A 21144-nucleotide genomic window follows, 5' to 3' on the forward strand; every position below is an offset into this window, starting at 1 on the left:
TGGGAGCATAGAATCGTGAGAGAAAATCCAGTTTGATTCATAAAGAAGGTGAACTCAGTCCAGATTGAAAAAAATATGTGCTTCTTCACTGCACCCCCTTGAAGGGCTCGGAGCCCTGCTTGTCCTTTCTGTCTGGTGGCTTTGCAGAACACTCAATTAACCAAAAACATCTGAAAAAAAAACAAACAAGCAAGACTGATTCTTTATAACCATCTTTCAACAAGTGAATATAGACCCCTCACATATCCTTAAATTATATATCTTTTATTGAAATATAGAGATCTTAATTTACAGGATTTTTTAAAGACAAAATATCAACAGGGGCATTTTGCAATACATTTTGTGCCTACTATCACTCAGGCCAGTTTGCCCTTCTTCAAACATTTCACAACAGCCACCATTTTGGAAACACTTCCTTTTTTATTATTCTAAAATATAACTTTTGGACATTCAAAGTGCAACAGTTAACTTGCCTGTGGAATATATCACAGTAAAAAAAATATAAACAAAAGGCAGTGATATAGCTGTCATAAATGTTTGGCAGTATTCTAGAAGTCTATATAAAAATACTTATATACATATTGATGTATAACATCACCATATCTTACGTCCTTCATCAGGTAATAGGACCATTTTTTACAAGTTGCAGATCACACTGTAAGGAATTGGTTGGCCATTCCAAATCACAAGCTGTGTTTCATAGGCTAATGCTGATTGTCATTATACAATTACTCTAGAGAAAGAATTGGGAATATCTCTTCCAGCGGCTTCTCAAAAATAAAGCCATATAAGTCCATAATACTGAAAATATTGTAAAACTAAATGAATCAACCTCTCCCACTCCAGTAAATCCCCTCTCTTCCTCTGCCTCTCATTCCCAATTTCTAGGCTAGTTTATCTGATTCCAAGCCTCAAATAAGCTGGGTTTGGCTAGACCCCTGGCATGGATGCAGTTCGTTACATGGTACTCATGACAGGATGGAAAACTAACATTACCAGGGATCAGAAAGTAAGCTAGTTCTGGTTCACATCTCCAGTTTGGGTCTGGAGCCAAGACGTGTTGTGAGATACAGGATGAAACCAGTGAGAGGAAGGGGAGACCACATGAAAATGTCTTATATTGCAGTACCTGATATAATTAAGCATGCCGGGTCTGATTTTCAAACCATGAAGAACACGAGGCCATGTGCAAAAATGCAGGTGAATCCGCTTGCCTAATTTGAGTGTGTAGTTGTACTGACTACACATGCAAATTAAGGCATGTGTGGTCTCAAGCAGCCATTCAGATATCTGGGATATCTAGTAGATCATTTGTGTTTCCCCAATTTATACTTCAGAGTCAGAGGGAGCCATTATCTCATCTGTTCTGGCTACATCAAGAGTCTTTAAATTTCACAGTTATCCCTGTACAGAGCTCAGTGACATGTTTTCCTAAAGCACTGCTTTCAAAAAGACACTCGATCTGTTGACTGCAAGGAATGGAGGATGTGCCATTGCTCATGGCTCATTTGGACTGTTAGCCATCCTCAGGGCTGGAAATCTCTGTGCCTCGCTTCAAGTCATATTTTCACATTTGCAGTACATTTGTATGTGGCCTTAGAGGACATTTTCAAATCCAGACCCAGAATTATTTGCCTGTAACACTGACAATATTACTTTTGTTTTCATCTGATCCACAACTCTCCACAACAACTGAAGTCAAGGGGAGTTGTGTAGTTTTTCCTAGGGCCATTTAAAGTTGAATTTTCGATTTGTTATTCAGAATCCAGCCAGCATGTTCTGTCCATCACTGCTGGTCTGTCCTTCACACTTCCCAGGAAAATGCTGCAACACAAGAGTGAATTTGCATCGCGTTTGCATTGACTGTGTCATGCCAGATGCCAAGCACTTCATGTCAGGCGCTCATTGCAGTGAATTAGTGCCGAGTCTGAAAGCTGAGCACCAGAAAGGATGGGGTCCACTGTGGTAATGTACCTTTTTCATATGTAAGTCTTCCAAAGCGTATGTTGATAATACATTTTACAGTGATAGCAGTAATCATAATACTTTGTTTGTATAAGTGGCATCAATAAACAACTATTGCAGACTGAGAGTGGATTCATTTTCATGCACCTTCCTCCAAAACACACACTTGGAAGCAAATGCTGTTTGTAGTTACAGTATGCAAAGATAATAGACTCAGAGTTTTCTGATGCTATTTAAACCTGACAACTAAGACAAGTACATTTGTTGCGGAATTACTTCAGCTTATTTAATCTGGAGTTCCAGGCTAGGAGAGATGTCTTTGTTCCTTGACCAGTTCAAATATCAACTCAATTATTCACAGCTTACCCCAGGATAAGATTTCAGCATCCGTGAAACACTAATAATGGGATGTTGCTGGTTTATCATATACTTCCATTCTCCAGCATCTTGGAAATATGGCATAAATTTTCATTTTAAAAATTTTTAAATGTTTAGAACCTCTCTAAATCAGAGGACAGTAATTGCTTTTAGTACATCCGATTAGAAAAGCTACTCAGCTGATAACAGAAAACTAAACCTTAGCACATTAGAAGATACAAACGTTTCTCCATGTTAAAGTAGTTTTAGCTAACCAGAACACTTATCATACTGTGTGCAGCCAGATAAAACGATTGTTTCATGAAAATTTTCAGGTCATAAATCTTTTTCTCCTACTTAACAAAGTTTCTTGAAACTGTGCTTTTACTGAAGGACAATGAATTATAAAATATACACTTAGAGTTACTGAAAACAGTAGTAGTATTGTTATGAAAACAGCTATCTTCTATAGTTAATAAAGACTTACTAGGTTTCTAACACCTATTATAGACTGTTTTTAATTATTATTATTATTATTATTCCCCTTTACTTGCATTAATGGTAAAAAGTAACATGTTTTGTAGTACCAGTTAGTCCCTTGTGGTTTTAGACCTTTTTGGGCCAAAAGTGGTTTTTGCATGTTCTTCAATTCACATGATAGTTCAACAGCAGCTGACACTGAGATTGAGGGAGGAAGTACACAAAATTCATGAGTGATCTCTTCTAAAATCCGTTGAATATGTTCAATGTGCACCTCAAAAGATCCTTGAGTGGACAGTTATTTACATAATTACAATGGTGAAGTACTGCTGCAGTGGAAATTCCATCCATCAAAGTCATATGAATGCCCTTGAAACACACAACTGGTCTGTTTGTGGCCTTTTCCTTCGTCCTTCTACCAGTTCAAATAGCAAACAACACTGAGATGCTACTGAAGTACTGCAAGAAGCAACACTAAAAAAATTCATCTTTAACATGTCTCTTTCATTCGTAGTCAGGCTGATTCTCGTGCCCATCACTGGGAGTTTCTCTGTACAAATCCATCTTCTCTTCACATCGTTTACCTTGCAATAAAGTGGTTTTCTCTGTGGAGCAGAAGTCTGTAGACTGTATGGCAAGCTTCCCCTTGTGCAGAGCTGGAAGGTGTTTGTGGCTTCTGGGTGGTTACAGGAAGCTGTCCTCTACCAGGTCTGAGGAGTCAATCCCGATGTCATCCATCATGTCAATGTCCTCAATGGTCTCATCCTCCCTCTTGATAAAAGTAGAGCTACTGGAACCAGTTTCAATGGCACTTTCTTCAGATGTCTGGGAACTGGAAGAGACAAACCTCTCAGAGCTAAAATACACAACAAATGTGACTAAGTAAGCATAAAACTAATTTCTGAACTGAACTGAACACCATCTCCTCACACGCTTTCTGACACACAGAGCACTCAGGTAACTCTGACTGCCCCTTCATTAGGATATAGCTCATCCTGTGTCTCAAGGGTAATGAATCACCTTGGAATTCAAGGAGCAGGTTGTTTGTATGTTCCTCAATACGCTTTCTGCCAGAGACTCGTTAGAGGAATATCAGACTAACTGGATATTATTCTATGACACTACTGTGATAGTAGGTCAGTCAGGCAAATCCGGGGAAGTCAGGTGACAATAAGATGGTGTAACAGAGAGAGGCCATAAATCTTAATTCGGAAGCAGTAAAAGGTCCTGGATACCTTACTGTCAATGAAGACATGCCAGTGAAGTTATCAAAAAACAACTTATCCTGAATTTTGGAGCTGGTCTTACATGGAACAAATCAATCCCTTGAGACCTCACACCCAGCTCCAAGCCATTCAGCCGCAGGGGGAAAATGTCTTGTTAAATATGCCCAAAGAGCCATCAGCAGCTGCTGTGAGTGGGCCAAGCTAGCAAGAGAATCTCAGGGGCACACGGGGAGCACCCTACCAGCAATCCCCGTCCCATGCAGTACAAAAAAGAGGTCCACATGAGACACTTCCCACTGAACACACCATGGCAATACTTACATGGGATCTTCCTTCCAATTAGTTCCAGCAGAGCCAAGGAAACTATTTGTGTGGTAAGGTACTAAAAAGTGTGAATGCATATAGTCTAATATGACCCAGAATGAAGACTATGGGCTATAGACCTCACCTACCTGTGCCTGTTTCTTTTGCCAAGCTCGTCTTCAGAAACAGGGTCAATGTCAGGCAGGGGGATGATGTATCCGCTGTCAGCACTCAGTCTCTGCTCATCAAATCCACTCTCCCTGTCCTTTAACTTATCTTCGTTCTTGTAGGTGACACCAATGTAAGCATTGTCACAGTCCCCTCTCATGCGTGTGACTGCTGGGTGATCACTTTTCAGGAAGTCCAGATGAATCTTCTCGTAGCTCTGAAAATAATCATTTCAAAGCCCTCATTAGATGCTATTCATTAAGGCCTCCTTTCTTCAGCCAGATAGCTGTGATTCACTAACCCAGCAAATATTCTGCCCTTTGACCAAAAGTACCACACTGTTGCCCCAAGGAGCATGGGCACAGAGTACATAATCTAGGGCCGGCAGCACTGGACAGAGGAGTCCAAATCTTCAAGTGCCTGGGAATTTGAAGGGAGAAGTGACAAGCAGATTTCAGGAGATGCAGAGGAGTGTGGCAGCACAGAGCAGACAGGTAGATGTGAAAGAGGGGTAGAGAGAGAGGGAAAGGGCTGAAGGCAGTTGGGGAAATGAAACACTAAATGATGGGGCAGGCAGAGCTTGCCCAGCGGTGAGTATTAGAAGTATGAGAGGAAAATTTTCTAATAAATGGTGTCAGGGTCCAAAGGGAGATAGGGAGATTAGACACTTGGGCCAAGTGTTCCTTTTTCTAGAATTCTTTCACTACCTGGAAAATCCCTTTAAATATACATAGTCCATTCTCCAGCAGAAACATTAACTCAGTAGGGTTTCATTAGAAATGGAGAGTTCTGCTTCCCAGCTAATACTGCAAAATTGTTTCTCTCAATAACCTTAACTTCACATACCCCAAACATGTAATGTCCCTGTCTGAATCATTTAATTCGCACAGCTTAGGATGTGTCAGTTCAACGCTCATGGCTCTGATAGTCAAAACAACAGTTACAATCCCCTCTGAAAATGTATGCAGAAAATACAGAGGAAGTTACAAAGAGCGAACCTTTTTATACTCCCCAGGCAACAAGCTCTCCACAATTTCACTCAAATGGTAAAAAGAAGGTCTTTTCTCTGGTTCACTGTTCCAGCACTTCACCATGATCTCATACCTGCAGATAAGATGGAAACCAATTTAACTGGTTGGGAGAGGTAAACAGGTAACCAAACAGAAACTAAAGCTGAAATTGTCTGGAGGCAGACCAGGCACTGGAAAACCAAACGCACACTTACACTTCATTGGTAGCATGATCTGGCTTTGCCATTCGGTAGCCACTCTTTATCTTATTGTAGAAAGTAGAATCAACCATCATGCCAGGATATGGTGTGCCACCTGCAGACAAAAAATAAGAAAAAGACTATTATATATTGTGTTAATACTTGCAACCTTGTAATAAACTACAGCTTATAATATTTAAAAGGAAGGTTCACAAATCCACCAATACCTACTAATGGGTGTTTGCTGAACTATATAAAGAGGTTGAACCATGGAAAACTGCACAATTCAGTTTTCTGCTTAATACTCTACTTGAGTAAATTTTAAGTCTTGGAGAGAGCTGAGGATGCATGTGAGTGTAGAAGGGTGAGAGACAGCTGGCTTTGTAAAACTATTTTAAGAAAAGTTCAAAGGCCAGACTACCTCTTCTTGGGTAGTGATCATTTTATGTTTTGTGATGTATCAAGAGCTAGGAACTGATGGTAAAAATAATAGTTAACAAGCATAGAAGCTATGTTTTGCATAGAACTGAAGTTTAATTCCTAGCATTATAATTCATTACTTGTAATGTCAAGTGGCCCTAAATTGGAACTTGCTTATAAAACAGAAACATTGCCCTTCTGCTGGGAAAGTGGAATGACTATCCATGAAAAGTGAGCCAAATACTGTCTTGCTGCTCATGTCAAAAAATGTTAACATTATAGTTTAACATGCCATCAAAATTAATGAAACTGAGTTAAATCTGGCAAAAATGAATAAATGAAGTACGCTGTGTGATGCATTAGCTGCAATTTATTTGTACTGATTGCAATCAGTCAAGGCCACAGCATGCTCCTCCCCTGACTCCTCTACAGCCGGGCTAGTTGGGGAAAAGCTACTCAGCGCTTGATAGTCTGGCAGCACCCAGGCTGTCACCAACACACAGCGGTTCTCCTCAGCTTTCATGTGGCCTCTTGGTGGGCTCCCGGGTGCCTTGGAGAACTGTTGTCTCACAGCATAACATGCACACCGCAGTGCTTACATGAAGTTTCCCTGCCTGGACAGCTAGCTTTAGACCACAGCTAGCATGTAAAGTGCATAGGTAAGCTCAAAGTTTGGACTCAGCTCCTGAGCTAACACCATTAAGTGATCATTTGGGGCACAGAGATATCAGAGCACTCAGGCTCAGTTGTCGCTGATGTGTAAAAGGATCATTAAAACAGAAGTCCATGTCACAGCAAGATATCAAGGTTGACATTCTGAACAAACTGAGCTGAGGATATGCTTTTTTCCCAAGAAAGAGCAGCTTTCTCAGGAGCAGGTATGCTGTAATCTTTACCCCAGAGATGTCAATTCTTTCAAAAGCAAGGTTTTCACCTAAAACGGCTTCAGACCCTCCCTCACAAACACGACAGCCAAGCACAGACTTAGCTGTGCCTGAGTTCCCCATTTATACAATGGCATCACTGTGCTTCCCAGGGACACTGAGGAAAGGATGTTTACAGGCTCCTGCGGTGCTCAGAGATTACAGTAATCAACACTGTAAATCATGATGCAAACGCTGTTTTCTGAGAAGCAGTTATATGACAGCCTATTCTAGAGAATACCCTTAGGCTTGGGGTTGCCATGGGCCAGTTACAGATATCATCCAGGCGTGATGAATTCTACTTGGAGTAAATCTGGGTGAGGCACACGCACTGAATCAGACCAGCCACCCACCTGGGAGGCAAATTAATCAGGCTGATCCCAAATGAGAACCCTACATTGTCTGTAACTGCTAGGCACTGTCATAGCCACTATACATTGCCATAAACCAATTGTGTGACTAGCGCTGCCCTGGAAATGAGAAATCAGTGTCCCAGAAGAATGACATTTGTTTTCATTTTGTAATGGGACTAAAATGGGGTCTTTTGAAACGGATGTGAAGAGACCATTTCAGAACAGCCAGTAGGCTCAGACGCGGTCCAAAGCTCCCTGTTTCAAGGCAGGGCCCTGACCATCAAACTGTAGGTTAATTGAGGAAACATCTTCCTTCTCATTTTGCCAGAAATTCCTTCCTGACCTGGAGAGACCAATACTTTTCCACAGAAACTTTTCACTCAGTGCCTTTGGTTTTCTAACGAAAAAGTATCTTGCAAAAAAGTTCAAACAAGAACTTTGGGAGAGTATGGACTTTTTATTTCACACCTAGCATTGGGATCTGTAATGTCACATAGCAGAATAACTAACAATTAATTCCATGTATATATTTTCATTGTAGAATTTGAAATACTTTATGCAGGACAGCTTGAACTGAAAAAATTTAATTATTGCATGTAAGAAAGTGTTCACAGTACATACCAAGAGAAAATATTTCCCACAGTAGAATGCCATAAGACCAGACATCACTTAATGTTGTGTACAGATTGTCAAAAATGCTTTCAGGTGCCATCCATTTTACTGGAAGGAAAGTCTGCGGCAAAAAGAAATAAACCCAAAACCCAACAAATAAATCATTAAAGAAATGTTTCCCATTACAGTGGTTGATTGACAACAAGAATTAATGTCTCCCTAATAAGAAAATATGTGTTACCCTTGCTAGTATTTATTTTTAATTCCATATAACACACTGAGGTTCCGGGATTATAAGCAATGTTACAATACACTCCCCAGAACAACTAATTAAGACATAATTCTATTCATTTTAGTACAGTACTAGCAAATGACCAGGCTGGTTGAGGGCATGATACAAAGGGTGGCACTGCTGATCTAGATCTGATATGTCATTGATTGATGTGTTATTACTCTATATATCACAGTGACAATTCCTTAATAATTTATCTAGTCACATAACTTGCCCGTTAAAATGTAAGCCTGTAAAGTACTAAGTGTGGCCAAGCACTTTTCATCATTCAAGCAGGCGTAGGAAAGTTACGTGAATTAATGAAGTGGAGAAAAATTGTTCTCAAGAGTTTTCATCCCAGCTGTCAATTACTGTAACCAATACCATTGCCATACGAATGGCAAGAGCATTAAACAGCATTTAAAACTGACACTTCTCATTTCAATTAAAACAGAGCTCAGGAGATTAAGAAGTACATACGCTGCCCTTGGAGACATAGTTGGAATCATGCATGATGTCTCTAGCCAGGCCAAAGTCACAGATCTTCACAATTTTTCCTTGAGCCAGAAGGACATTACGAGCTGCCAAGTCACGATGTACACACTGTATGGAGAGAAATTAAGTCATTCAAGGACATGCTAAATCCATGAGGGCCATTTCCCTCACAAAGTTCTCTGAAAAAGTCCAGATTTGTTGACTTTCTGGGCACAGTCTTAACAAGGCCTTCTACTGAACAGGCACCTGGAGTGTAGCGCTAACAGGGGCAGGGAGGCACGAGTCCTCAGAAACAGAGGGGCTCGTGCAGATTTACTGCAGTGGGGAGCAGGTAGAAGTGATGCCATCCTTTCCCCACTACCCATCATGTGCTAATGACACAGCTCTGTTTCGGACCAGGCCAGTCCTGTGGTCGTACAGACCCTCCACTCAGACCCTGCTGAGAGCCGCCATCTCCGGCACCCTGACTCGATCAATGTCATGGATTGCAATGGGAGAAGAGGACCACTGCTTTCATTTTTTTCTAACCATAGTGATCTTGGTTTTGGGGGAAGTGAGAAAGTTGCCTAGGACCCTGAAAGACTTATTTTGTGTTGTGTTTTCAAAATGTAAATTGAAACATAGTTGGAGGTGAAGCCATTTTGGCACTTTCTTACATTTTTACTTACATTTTACTTACTTTTTATTTACTTACATTTTTAGAAGCCAAGAATTCCATTCCCCGTGCAACCTGATAGGTGAAGCTCAACAAATCCAATAGGCTGAGGCCTTCTGAAGTGTCATCTGAAAGAAGGTTTTTGACTTCTGATTCTGATGAAAAAGAGAGAAAAATGTTTGTGCTACAAAAGTAGAGTGTGTGAAAGCAGTACCCATTTCCCTCTATCCATCATGATTCTGAACTGATGACTTAACAGATTGCCATGACCAAACAGGCTTTTCATAAGAACTAACCACTTTTCATGTCTGTGTCAGTCACTGACAAATATTGCATTCTTAAAAAAGAAAATCCAATATTAAAAATAGGTTTTGTTTTTCATTCTATCTATAGTTATTTTTGTCCAGAGAATTGTGGGAAAAGGTGAAGATAAAAAGGCCCACTAAAGTATTATATGGGTTGTTTATAATGCTCAGCATGTGGTTCAAAAACATTTACTTAGAGGTGGCAACTTAATTAGATTTTTGTGCAGGCACGTACATTTTTATCCATTTACTTTTGCTGAACACTGTTATGTTTCCCAGCAAGTATTCACTGGGAATAATCCAATACCAGCAAAAAAGGGTCAGAAATTCTATGGCAATGATTCTTACTTTTTTATGAAGGATGTCAGCAAAAAGCAGTCAAATTCCAGTGATTCATTTACCCCTACTGTCCCAGGGCAGAATATGAGTACATTAGTCTGCCATGTAAATGTGGATCTGGATATGCTTCAGTTCCTGAGGCCTAGAGCCAGAAGTGACTGTGCCTATTTTTAAAGCAAAGCATATTTATTTTCTGAGAAAAGGGGCAGGGAATTGGATGCATTCATTATCTTCATTACATAATCCAGGAAAGTATTTGGGAGTGTTCTCCCTTTGGTAAGTGTCAGTTAGTGTGAAATGTAAGTGGAAACAGAGCAATACAAATTACTATTATTGCTCAAAATCTTGCAAAATACAAGACAGCAATAAAATCACTGCCTCCAAAGACTGTGTCTGTAGCCATATTATATAAAATAGCCACTCCAAACTTCAGTGTAGAAGCAAAGACACAATTCTATCCCTTCTGCTCCAGAAGCAGCATGTGCTCCTATCATCAGAGCATGATGAAAACCAAGAGTATAAGCTTTTAGCTTATAGTTTATACTCATATAGTTTTATGTTCACATTTTTGCAGCACACAGTGGTTTAAGTCCATATCAGAGAGGGCAAAAATAAGACATGGCTCTATGTAAGAATTGTTGGTATTAACGATGAATGCAGAACAGCCAGTTCTGTTACCTGCCATAGATTTCTTCTTGTATGAAGCAGGGCGATCATACACAGATCTCTGGATATCCGAATATTTAGAGCCTTCCTTCCTTTCCAGCATCGGCACATACTGAGTTGTATCAGCTTGTTTCATGTCCATGTATTCTCCAGTGTTTTCAAAAGATAAAATTACATAACTGAAATTGGAAAAAAAACACAGACGTATTGGCCAGGATTGCACAGGTGGCTTCCGTGCCACATGTATGACAATGTACCTGTATATTACCACACATGCATTACCACATATTAATACCTGCTACCAAGTATCACAATGGTCAAAAACAAGTGCCTAAATGGTGTCTTTCTGTCAAAAGCCAGGTATGCAAACACATATCGTCTAGCTTCTAAAAATCCCCCTGCATTTAGCTATCACTGCCTAGGACATTTATTTCAAGGTATTCCAAATGATACAAGTAAACTATTCACTCAGTTTGCATCAAATCCAGCCCTGTTAAGCAAATCCACGTTCAGATAAATACTCCTTGCTGTAGTCAGCTATCAAGGCAGTTGGTCTCTTTGCCTGAGTGATTTTTTGAAAAATCTCTGTACAACTCCTAAATTTTATGACATCACTTTATTGCTGAATGTGTAAAGACAAGCTTTCTCTACCATCATCTAGAGAAAGCTACAGGATGAACATTAACCATAACAGAACTGTTGAGTCTGGCTAAGCCATCGGTAGGTAAAGGAGACTATGTGAGCTTAGAGAGCACCAGGGTGCTTGAAAGGAAGGAGTTTTGGAGAGTGGAAATTCCCCAGACCAGTAAACAAGGAAAACAGCTAGAAGTGCTTACATTTAAAACTCAGATGGATGGGTAAAGGCAGAAGGACATTTAGACAGAAGAGAGGAACACTGGACTCTGCTTTCAAACTAGAAATATTCTTTGGGGCCTTGTGATCAGCTTGGGAAGAAGGAACCGAGCTGCAAGAGAGAAAAGACTGACTCTGTGCTCCAGAGCAGACATTGTAAGGAGGCAGGGTGCAGGACTGTGCGAGTCCAGCGAGGATGTTAGCTAATGCCAAATAACTGGACTTTCCAGAAGAAAATGAGAGGCAGAAGAACACACAAATTTTGTATGATTTTCTCTTGATCCATGTATCTCTTATGCTGCCTTGGGCAGAGAGGAATTTGTTTGGAAAGTCTGAAAAATCTGTATGTTGTGTGTTCCCAGTAGTACGTGCGTTTACTAGAGAGTAGAGGGAAGACCGCTGAGCAACCAGTGTGTCTATGGCACATGTGCAGGGCCCTTGGGGCCACAGGGGGTCCCCGCACGTGGGAAAGAGAGGAGAGCCTGGATCTGGGATCCATGTCAGGAAGAGTGAGTGAAAAGTGCTGAAACCTTCCCAGATCTATGAAACCTGATAAATGAAAGTCCAGTGAGAATCATTATTGATGGCTATAGCACAAGGAATAAGAGGAAAGCAATAAGGGTTAGCAATGACATTCCCTTAAATTGCAGGCCATACAAATTTTTGTCCTGTTTCCCACCTTCTCGTGCTTTCATCAGCTGGGTTCATCCCAAAGATGTCCAAATCCTTCTTTGGCTTCTCCGGGTGTCGGCTCAGGAAATTGTCCCTGTTCTTATGCAAATAGTTCACCAAATCACCATAAAAGCAGTATTCAGTGATGATGTAAATAGGACCTAAGAAATAAGGCAAAATAACACATTGATGAGTTTAAAAACAAAAATCCAAAGATAATACATAAAATATACAGATTATTAGGAGCTAGTAACATTTCCATTTACTGTTATGACTGTAGCAGTTACAGTTATGATTGTAACTGCTATCAGAGAGCAAGCAGGTTTGTAAAACTTTTTATTTATATACATTTTTAAAATGCTTTGCCTGACATTTGTGTGATTGTTAAACAGCGAACAGTGGCTCCACAGCAAACCTCTATTTTGTGTCAGCCAAACCCACCTGATTTTGTACAAGCTCCAAGCAAATTCACAATATTCAGGTGGGGCCCGAGATGTGTCATTATCTTCAATTCAGACATAAGTGCCTGTTTTTCACTGGATCTAGCTGTAGCTGTTGAAAGAACACACCAGTCATTCAAAGGGAATGTTCACCTTTTTTGCAAAAACAAACTATCTCTATTCAGCTAAGTAATTTTTATACATATCACTTGCCTAATTAGAACATTTATGCCATGGTCTCTTGAAGAAGATTGTGTCCTTTATTTGATAAGGGAATTCTGTAAGACTCAGAAAGGACTCACAAATCACTGACAAGGGTCTCATTTGACCCAGCTCAGTAGCTGACTCAGTCTGTTTGCCCTTTCCAGTCGGCACCTCAGGCGCCAGTCTGAGGGATGCTGTTTTCCCAGGTGTCAGTGGATTCCCTGGCAGCCCAGAGACACTTTGCAAGCTGCTCATCTCCACCCCAGAGGGTGGTTCCTGGGCCAAGTGCTGCAAACTGGCTCCTGTCCATACTGCAGGTAGCATCTGAACCTCAGCAGAGACTATCTGATTTGTGCCCACCGAAGAGCACACTTTGGGTGCAAACCAACTTGTATTCTGTGTGATTCATATAGTTGTGGTGTGATACCAAGAGCAACTGGCTTGACAGCATAGGTGCACTGTAAGGCAACCCACTCCTGGGCAAAGGAGGGCTGCTCAGGGAAAATGACCACAGTGAAGTATTAATACTCCCTGGTGACACCTGATTGCTGAAATGACTCCTGGCAGATGAAATAAAGTAGAGCTGCTCTGTGAACTACTTGACTTCATGCTGCAAGACTAACTAGAAGCTGGATATTCAAAGAACTGAGGACCACAAAGTGACAGAAAGCCATTTCTGTCAAACCACGCCATTCTTTTGACAATACCAGGCACAGCCTCTATTTGTAGCATCTTGTGGGTACAAGACCCATACTGCCATTCTCTCAATATAAAATGGACTTGAGAAAAGCCCAGAATTATTTATAGCATTACTTTTATCATTCACATCTCATCATGTAATATTTCCCTGTGCTTGATGTTCATTTTGATTGGCTGATATTCATTTCACATTCCCTCTGGAATCACTACAGCAGATTCTTAGCTGTGGTGAACTGGGTAATCTTCAGTGGACTGAAGAGCATCACATGAGACCTGACTATTTCTGCTTTGCTATATTGCTTTAATTTGATATCAGAAACATTCATGATTATTTTACCTTTTTCTGAACTTGCTGAGTTATCACGAGTGTTACAGCCCATAGAGCTACAATTAAACCTCTGATATTTTTAGAAGGCTGGACATTGCCTGAAAAAATTGCAAATTCCATGAAGAAATCTAAGACATAATTTCAAATTCAAGTCATTCTGCAGGTTATTTTCAACTTCAAATAAGGAGAAACTATGTATACACAAGTAAAGCTTAAATAACCCTGTGGAAACATGCACTACCCAACTTGGGAAATGGAACGATGGTAACTTACGTTTCAGCATTTTCACAGCTACTTTCATCACTGGTTGAGAGCGACTCAGTCCATATGCAGTCCCTTCAACTACTTTTCCAAAGGCACCAGAACCAAGGATTCGACCTGAACACAACAGAGACCGTTACTTATTCCAGAGATTAATAGCAACTCGTCTCGTCTCCTGCTGCCATTCCTCCATAGGTTGTGATTCCCTTGTGGAATGAGCACACTCCTTTACCCAGACCATGGGTATTATTATGATTACTGTTGTTGTTAAGCAGAAAAGGCAAATATATTTTAAACAAATGCTGTTATTAAATGCAATTTCTGAACAAAAACAAACAAGCAAACATCAGGAGCACATCTGCACATGGGAGCCTGTAGGAAGGAGCTTTGAGAAACAACTGCTTTCATTCAATTTTGTCTCCTACCCTGCCCTAACTCCCTCACTTTACCCTTTCTAAACATCGATTCTCTTGTGTTTAATTTGACTGTCCTGCCTCAGTCAATATCCAGCTACATTTCAGTTGTGCCCTTTACTTAAGATCTGAATTGGACCCTTTAGCTGTGGTATTAGACTGTTATATCAATGTTGGATACATCTAGCAGTCAGATAGACTAAAGAGAATCAGCAGCATATTTAGGAATATAAAATCAGGACCATCAGTGATCTGAAAGAAGCTGAAATACATATTGATCACATATGAGGGGAAACTCCTCTGAAGTTTAATGTACAAGTGTGTTTCATATGCTTGAATAAATTTTATTGCAAATTTCCAAGTACTATAATAAAACAGCCAATGTTTATACACACTTTACTCTTTCCACAAATCAATTTAGACAAAAATTTTGGATTATCATATCCTGTCTTCTGTTATGGATACAGTGTGCAGAAGTGTGTACAGATTGAGCCAGATTTTAGAGAAATATGAACTGCACAAACATTCTCCAAAATACTGTATTTCATAGGTTCTATATTGAAAAGCAAGTTCATTAAGGCAACGTTTATTCACTGAACAAACTCGTATATAAACTCCAGATGCCAGGACATTATCATATTCCTGATGAGCTTGCTGTTTTATTTTATGTTATTTTTTGAACTCCCAACACAGGGAGAATAAGTAGTGGTTTTTACTATGGAGAAATACAGTATTTTGTCATTGACATTTGTACGCAACTTGAACTTGCCATCTCCTACACTTTTGAAGGTGTTATCTGGCACGCAATACCATATGTTTCTGTTATCCTCAAGCTACAGTCCACACTTTTATCATATACACACTTTCAGCAGGATGTTTTCAGCCAAAAAAAATCTGCATCATTAACAGGCACAAGAAATGGTTAAAGCATGCTTAGCTGTGTTACCGCTGAAGAACCTCTCCAAGGTTATGACAGTGTAGTTTGTCATGCACACAACAAAATACACAATTTCTTTTCAAGATTCTTGTGCTCCAAAGGTTACTCTTCCCAGTCAGGATGTGAGAAAGCTTCCCACTAAATTTCAAACTAATTCAAACAACCTGAGTCTGAAATTTGGCCCCTGAAATTTTTCAGTGAAGATCTGGGAGCCACATGGCAGGATGCAGCCCTCCAGAAAGTGATGGCATTTGCTGAGGCTCCTTGATCTTCTTGTCTTCACAAGCCAATTCCTCCCCGGCCCATATTGCCAATTGAACATGAGACACACATCTCCCTGCCCAGCACCTCAGCCACGTCTGGGAGCATGTGGAGACAGTGAGAGCACTTCCTGAGCAGCAGGCAGCTATTATTGTTATTTCCCCTTTTCACCCTTCTTTATATACTTAGGCCTGGCCCCATGTGTTTTACACTTGAAATTTGGAGTCAGGTGGGAGCTGACTGCTCAGGGGTTGGATGCATCTGTAATGCAAAAAGCTTCATCGCATTCGTGATGTGGAGGCCTTGACTGTAGCCCAGAATTTACTTTTCTTAATATAAAGGCTCTACCTTTATCTGCCTATCAGAGAACAGTGCTATTTCTCTGTAACGGAGGGACTGCCCAGAGACCAGTAACACCAGGCTCCTTAAACTAGTGGAGGAACCATATTGGGGGTTATTTTCAGTTGAGCCTCTATATCTATCCACAGAGCTACTCTACTGAGATTGCCCAAGAGATGCCATTTTTCTGCTCCAGGGAATGCAAATACAGACATAAGTCTGTGAATTTGTTCCAGACATAGCTTTCTCAAGTGGATGCTTCTCTAGTTAAAATGGAGCTGTGATGATCAGCTCATTTAAATAAGCCTTCAGATTCAATCCTTACTCTCTTGGTCAATACCAAAAGGCAGTGACAGGCTTTATAATCTACATCCAGTTTCTAGACTCACAAGAAATTGGGTACCACATTGCTAAATGCTGTATAACTATTCAACTTGCTTTTTACAAGCTGCAAATGGGGACGGGTCTGATCCCATCTGTTAGACCAGGGTTTCATTTTATTAAGGCCACTGTGACAAATGGGTGGCTCCCTGGGAAGCAAAGGGAGCAAGTCTGCCACCTTTCTACTGTAATCCAAAAATCCTGAAAAACAGTAGGGAGGGAGCTCATCCTCGAAACACCCTGCCCTCTGCTGTCCCACCAAAGGAGGAGGTCCCGCGGGGGCAGCAGGACACACCACCTCGGCAGTGGCAGAGTCGTCCCAGGAGAAGGCAGTGGCATACAAGCAGCTCACTGCATTACAAGCTTTCTTGTCCCTACATCTTGTACCGGTTGCTTAGTGCTTTAAACAGCAGGCTACTACATACTTTGTGGAGGAGGGATAGCAAAGGGAAATTTGCAGCGCAACCCAAATTTATCAATTGAAACTGCAGCTAGCCAATGTTCAGAGCTGGCATTTAACATAGCACTGCACTCCAGGCACTACTAGCTAGAAGAACAAAGCAATGCCAGCGGGCTTTCACAGCTACAACGGGAAGTGCTCCTCTGAACCAGCCAAAACGACTTTGTATCCACGATGCTTCAGAGCCCCCGGGGCTAAAGGTGCAATTCCTTTGCTGCTATCTCCCGCTCCAATAACAGAAAACCCAGGCAAACCAGAACCATCAGACCCAGAAACAAAACCGGTCCCCAGCAGCCTGAGACAAGGCATTACATATGGCAAAACTGCTGGGTGGATATATATTAACTGTGTCTAGAAAAAATGGCTAGAAGAACATGTAGCACTAGTTTTTAAAGCAGTTACTATTGTGAATATACTTGTAAACAGGAAGGCATTGAAGTAAACTGGTCCTCATGAGTCAGAGGGAGACAAAATCACAGTGGTGGTCTATTAACAACTCAGATGTGACAAATCCTTTTAGGCATGTAATTAAAGTCTGAACTGTAATAAAATAATTCCTTTAAATATCCACCCTTTTCTAGTTTTCAGTTAGCAACATGAATTTAATTAAAGGATGTTGTTCCTGAACCAGAAATTTTTGTGCCTCTTCTTTCAAGAATTAACATAAATTCTTTCTATGTGATGGGAGAAGTAGTACACCAAGGAAACATGTTCCTTAAAATATATCAGACAAAAACATCTTTCAGTTTTCTTCTCCTGTATCTTATGTATGCAGCTTGAGCACAGATACATGCAGGAGAGGGTTGTCATAAGTATTTAAAGCACTACCTGGATAGACCATTATAATTATTTACAATTATTATAGTTATCTATTACTTTCAATTGATATAAATGATAGATTGGGCCAGCCCTGAAGAATTATTAACTGAATTATATATGAACTACAATGCAGGAACAGCAAAGCAAAAAAGCATAGGGGGAAAGAGGAAGGACAGCATTCACAAAAATAAGATTATGCAGTTACTCAGCAACGATACATGTACTTCATGGATTAATAATTTTAAAAATATTTTTAATAAAACTACATAATTGTTTCCAGATCTCACTTGGCTTCTGCACATGAATACTGTATACGAATGTCTTGCAGACAAAAAAAAGCTGATTCACTTCTTGTGGGTGCCTCAGTAGAAGTGAGTCAGGAAGCTGGAATTTGGTGGCGGGAGGGGCGGCACAAGCCATTTTGAGGCAGGCCTGATACATGTGGGGCACGTGGCAGAAAGCTGGAATGGAGGCCTGGAGGCACCAGCATATGGGGCTCAAAACCCACACCACTGCAAGAAAGGAAGGGGTGATGTAAAGGGAGATGCTCTTGGACAAGTGGGGAGGCAGACCATGAAGGCAGGCTCAGGGAGTTTGAACTTGATATGGTGAAGCAGAGGTGGTCGATGGAAAAAGGGAAAGAAAGGACTATTTAGAGCACATCCAGATGGCTCAACAGAAAGCAGTGGGGAGGGAATCTTCCTTGTCCCAAGACGGCAGCAACACAAGCCACACAGCTTCTCAGCAGGGTTTACTAGCATCGCCTGCAGAGCCACACTCACAGCACTTTCTGGTGCTGGTTTCCGAGCAAGAGCAGCCAGTATTAGCTTTGGGGCTCCACACAGTGCTCCATGACATGGTGTGGACATGTCCCTAGAGGAGCACACATGTACTTAGAGGTGACTAATCTCCACAGATGGATTATCTAAGCACCGGAGAGGAGCCGGGCAGAGAGGGCAGAGAGAAAGAAGTAAAGAAAGAGATTATTTTTAGTAGATGAGAAAATATTCCTCCTTTCTGGCAAGAGAGAGCTGCTGGAAACACAGAAGCAGCAGTCTGGATGTGAGCAATTAAGTAGAGGAAGGAAAAAAAGAGGTGTAAAGTCCAGGTGTTAGAGATGGCAGACCTGTCAAATGTGGAAAAGAAAGGGAGAAGAGAAGCTATGAGAGGAGAACTAAGGAGAACAGAGAGACACAGAGAGACTCTGGACTTCACGGCCGTGAGTTATATCACAAATCCTGGTAGCAGAGACTTCAGAATTGCCCTTAATTGTCCTTCTCCCCAGGCAACTGGATTAGTCCCTTAGAGGAAACTTACCAAGCACTAACCCATCTCGAGGAAACTCCCATCTGGAGTCATAAGGCAGTTGCATTGGGTCCACATAAATGTATTCATGGCCATCGGGGCTAATAGACTCAATGACTCTCCATCTTATCTCATACCTTGGCTTCTGCAAAGCACAATGAATGCAAAACCAAATGTTAGTTGTGTGCCTGATTTCAGAGCAGATCAAAAGCCAGGTGGGCTCAGCATCCAAACTGAAACATTTTTATTTCTACGTTACCTGTTTCCATATGATGACCAGCACAATCAGTGAAATTATCACAATCACTAAAAGTACTAAGACTGCGGCAGCCACTGTTAGTTCTGATCGCAAGGCTGTGGAGTAGAAAGAGAGACCATATTTGCCTCCTGATCCATGAGGAGCATGACACACGTACAAGACACCCACCTCCCATACCACTGCAATTCCTGTGTCCAGCAGATGTGACAGGAGCAGTCCCTAGGACTGGTGACTGTAAAGTCATTCCCAGCCCAGAGCAACTCTGCCTTCCTGTTTCAGGACCAAACGCAGAGGTTTTCTAGAAGAACCTCCCATAGTGAATGGTAATAAAATGTTAAAATGAATCATGAAACCGCATAATAAGTGAAAAACTGATGCACAATAAAGACCTGTAGAATGCCTCATTCTCAGATGTCCCAGGGTGGAAAAAATCCATTTTCATTTCTTTTCAATTGCAGCAAACCCATGCTTTTATTTATTAGTGTTCTAATGTCACAGAAGTGACAAAGTTAACTCACTGGGAGCCACGAGCTTCAGTTCCCGAGTAACAGCACCAAGGTCGTTTCTTGCCATGCATCGAACAGCCAGGGTTTCCTCTACCTTCTGGAAGGTCACCTGGCTTTCCACCATATTTTTCTCATCCAGATGAGCTTCCATGTGTATATCAGAGATATTGTTAGTCAAAAGAGTCCATGAGGAGTCATTGCTGCATCTGCGGAGAAGAATAACAACGGAAATGGATATTAGCCTTAGGTATGGACATAGACAGACCTTGGTGCTACTATATATCCCATAGAGCTTTGTATTGAATGGACCTCTATTTCTCCCAGACTGTATCATGCTGAATACTTAGTGCAGCACAGGGAGCTGGGGCAGTGCTAGGAGGACAATCCTCCCACCAGAGTGTGAGCAATTTTAGCATAGTAACAGCAGAACATAGCTGGGAGGTGCCCAGGGCTTCTAGCCTCATTTCATGTGTGGTCTCCCTCTCCCTGAAAAAGGGGATACAGGTGTCTAATTTCCCAGCAAAAGTCCAGCTTTCCAAAGGCTATAGAAGGGATCAGTCTAGAACTAGCAAACATATGGGAATAATTACTCTGCATGTCTGAAGGACCTTGAAGGTGAAAAGTATCATTTGGGGGGAAATCAATTAAAAGAAGTGAAAATTTAGAAGAGCACAAGAGTGTTAATGAGACAGACTGGGCTATCTGTGAAATGGTAAGAACTTGAATGGAGAGACATCTACTCTAGATCCCTATTCAAACTGGGACTGTGAAATCTGCTGAATTCACTCATTGGACACAAAACTTGTAGAGAAACCTGCTGAATCAATGCTTTGTGTCCTACAGGATACAATCAGTAGGAAGGACACTGACAACCTCTGTCTAAATATAAGCGACTTGACTCTTAAAAAGACAAATCAGATTTATAGTTTAGTGGCCCTTGATGAGGAAAGCGTGGTACGATAACTAACAGTACTAGCGTAGTCAAGGACAAAACCAGTCACAATTTGAGATAACAGGGCACCTACTCTCCTTACTTTTTAATGTCCTTGCAAACCAGCCATTCCACGTCAGGAAGCGGGGTCCCTTCTGCCAAGCACCTCACCGTCTGCCCCCCTGCTGAGCCGTGGTGATCATCCACCAGGTCTAAGATCAAGGCTGGAACTGGGAATGAATCAGGAGTGTGTTAAGATATTTGGCAGGGTCTGCAAAACCAGCTTGAAATTTCAAATAAAGCAGGACAGGTATTGTTTGACCAACAGC

General features: G+C 41.2%; 1 protein-coding gene across 2 annotated transcripts in view; it reads right to left on the reverse strand.

Moving 5' to 3' along the window:
- Positions 1–248: 248 nt before the first annotated feature.
- PDGFRA (platelet derived growth factor receptor alpha) overlaps positions 249–21144 on the reverse strand; it is a 37366-nt gene continuing 16470 nt past the window's right edge. For both annotated transcript variants that reach the window (XM_067298050.1, XM_067298051.1), the window contains exons 9-23: positions 20919–21045; positions 19897–20090; positions 19379–19473; positions 19132–19264; positions 14217–14321; positions 12714–12824; positions 12280–12433; positions 10761–10927; positions 9478–9593; positions 8769–8891; positions 8027–8138; positions 5725–5824; positions 5498–5603; positions 4481–4716; positions 249–3634 (exon numbers count right to left, since the gene is read on the reverse strand). In XM_067298050.1, coding sequence (XP_067154151.1) covers positions 3487–3634; positions 4481–4716; positions 5498–5603; positions 5725–5824; positions 8027–8138; positions 8769–8891; positions 9478–9593; positions 10761–10927; positions 12280–12433; positions 12714–12824; positions 14217–14321; positions 19132–19264; positions 19379–19473; positions 19897–20090; positions 20919–21045 — 2027 coding nt within the window. In that variant the 3' untranslated portion in view covers positions 249–3486. The remainder of the gene's footprint in view (positions 3635–4480; positions 4717–5497; positions 5604–5724; positions 5825–8026; positions 8139–8768; positions 8892–9477; positions 9594–10760; positions 10928–12279; positions 12434–12713; positions 12825–14216; positions 14322–19131; positions 19265–19378; positions 19474–19896; positions 20091–20918; positions 21046–21144) is intronic.

Source organism: Apteryx mantelli, chromosome 5 (assembly GCF_036417845.1).
Source record: "Apteryx mantelli isolate bAptMan1 chromosome 5, bAptMan1.hap1, whole genome shotgun sequence".
NCBI lineage: Eukaryota > Metazoa > Chordata > Aves > Apterygiformes > Apterygidae > Apteryx > Apteryx mantelli.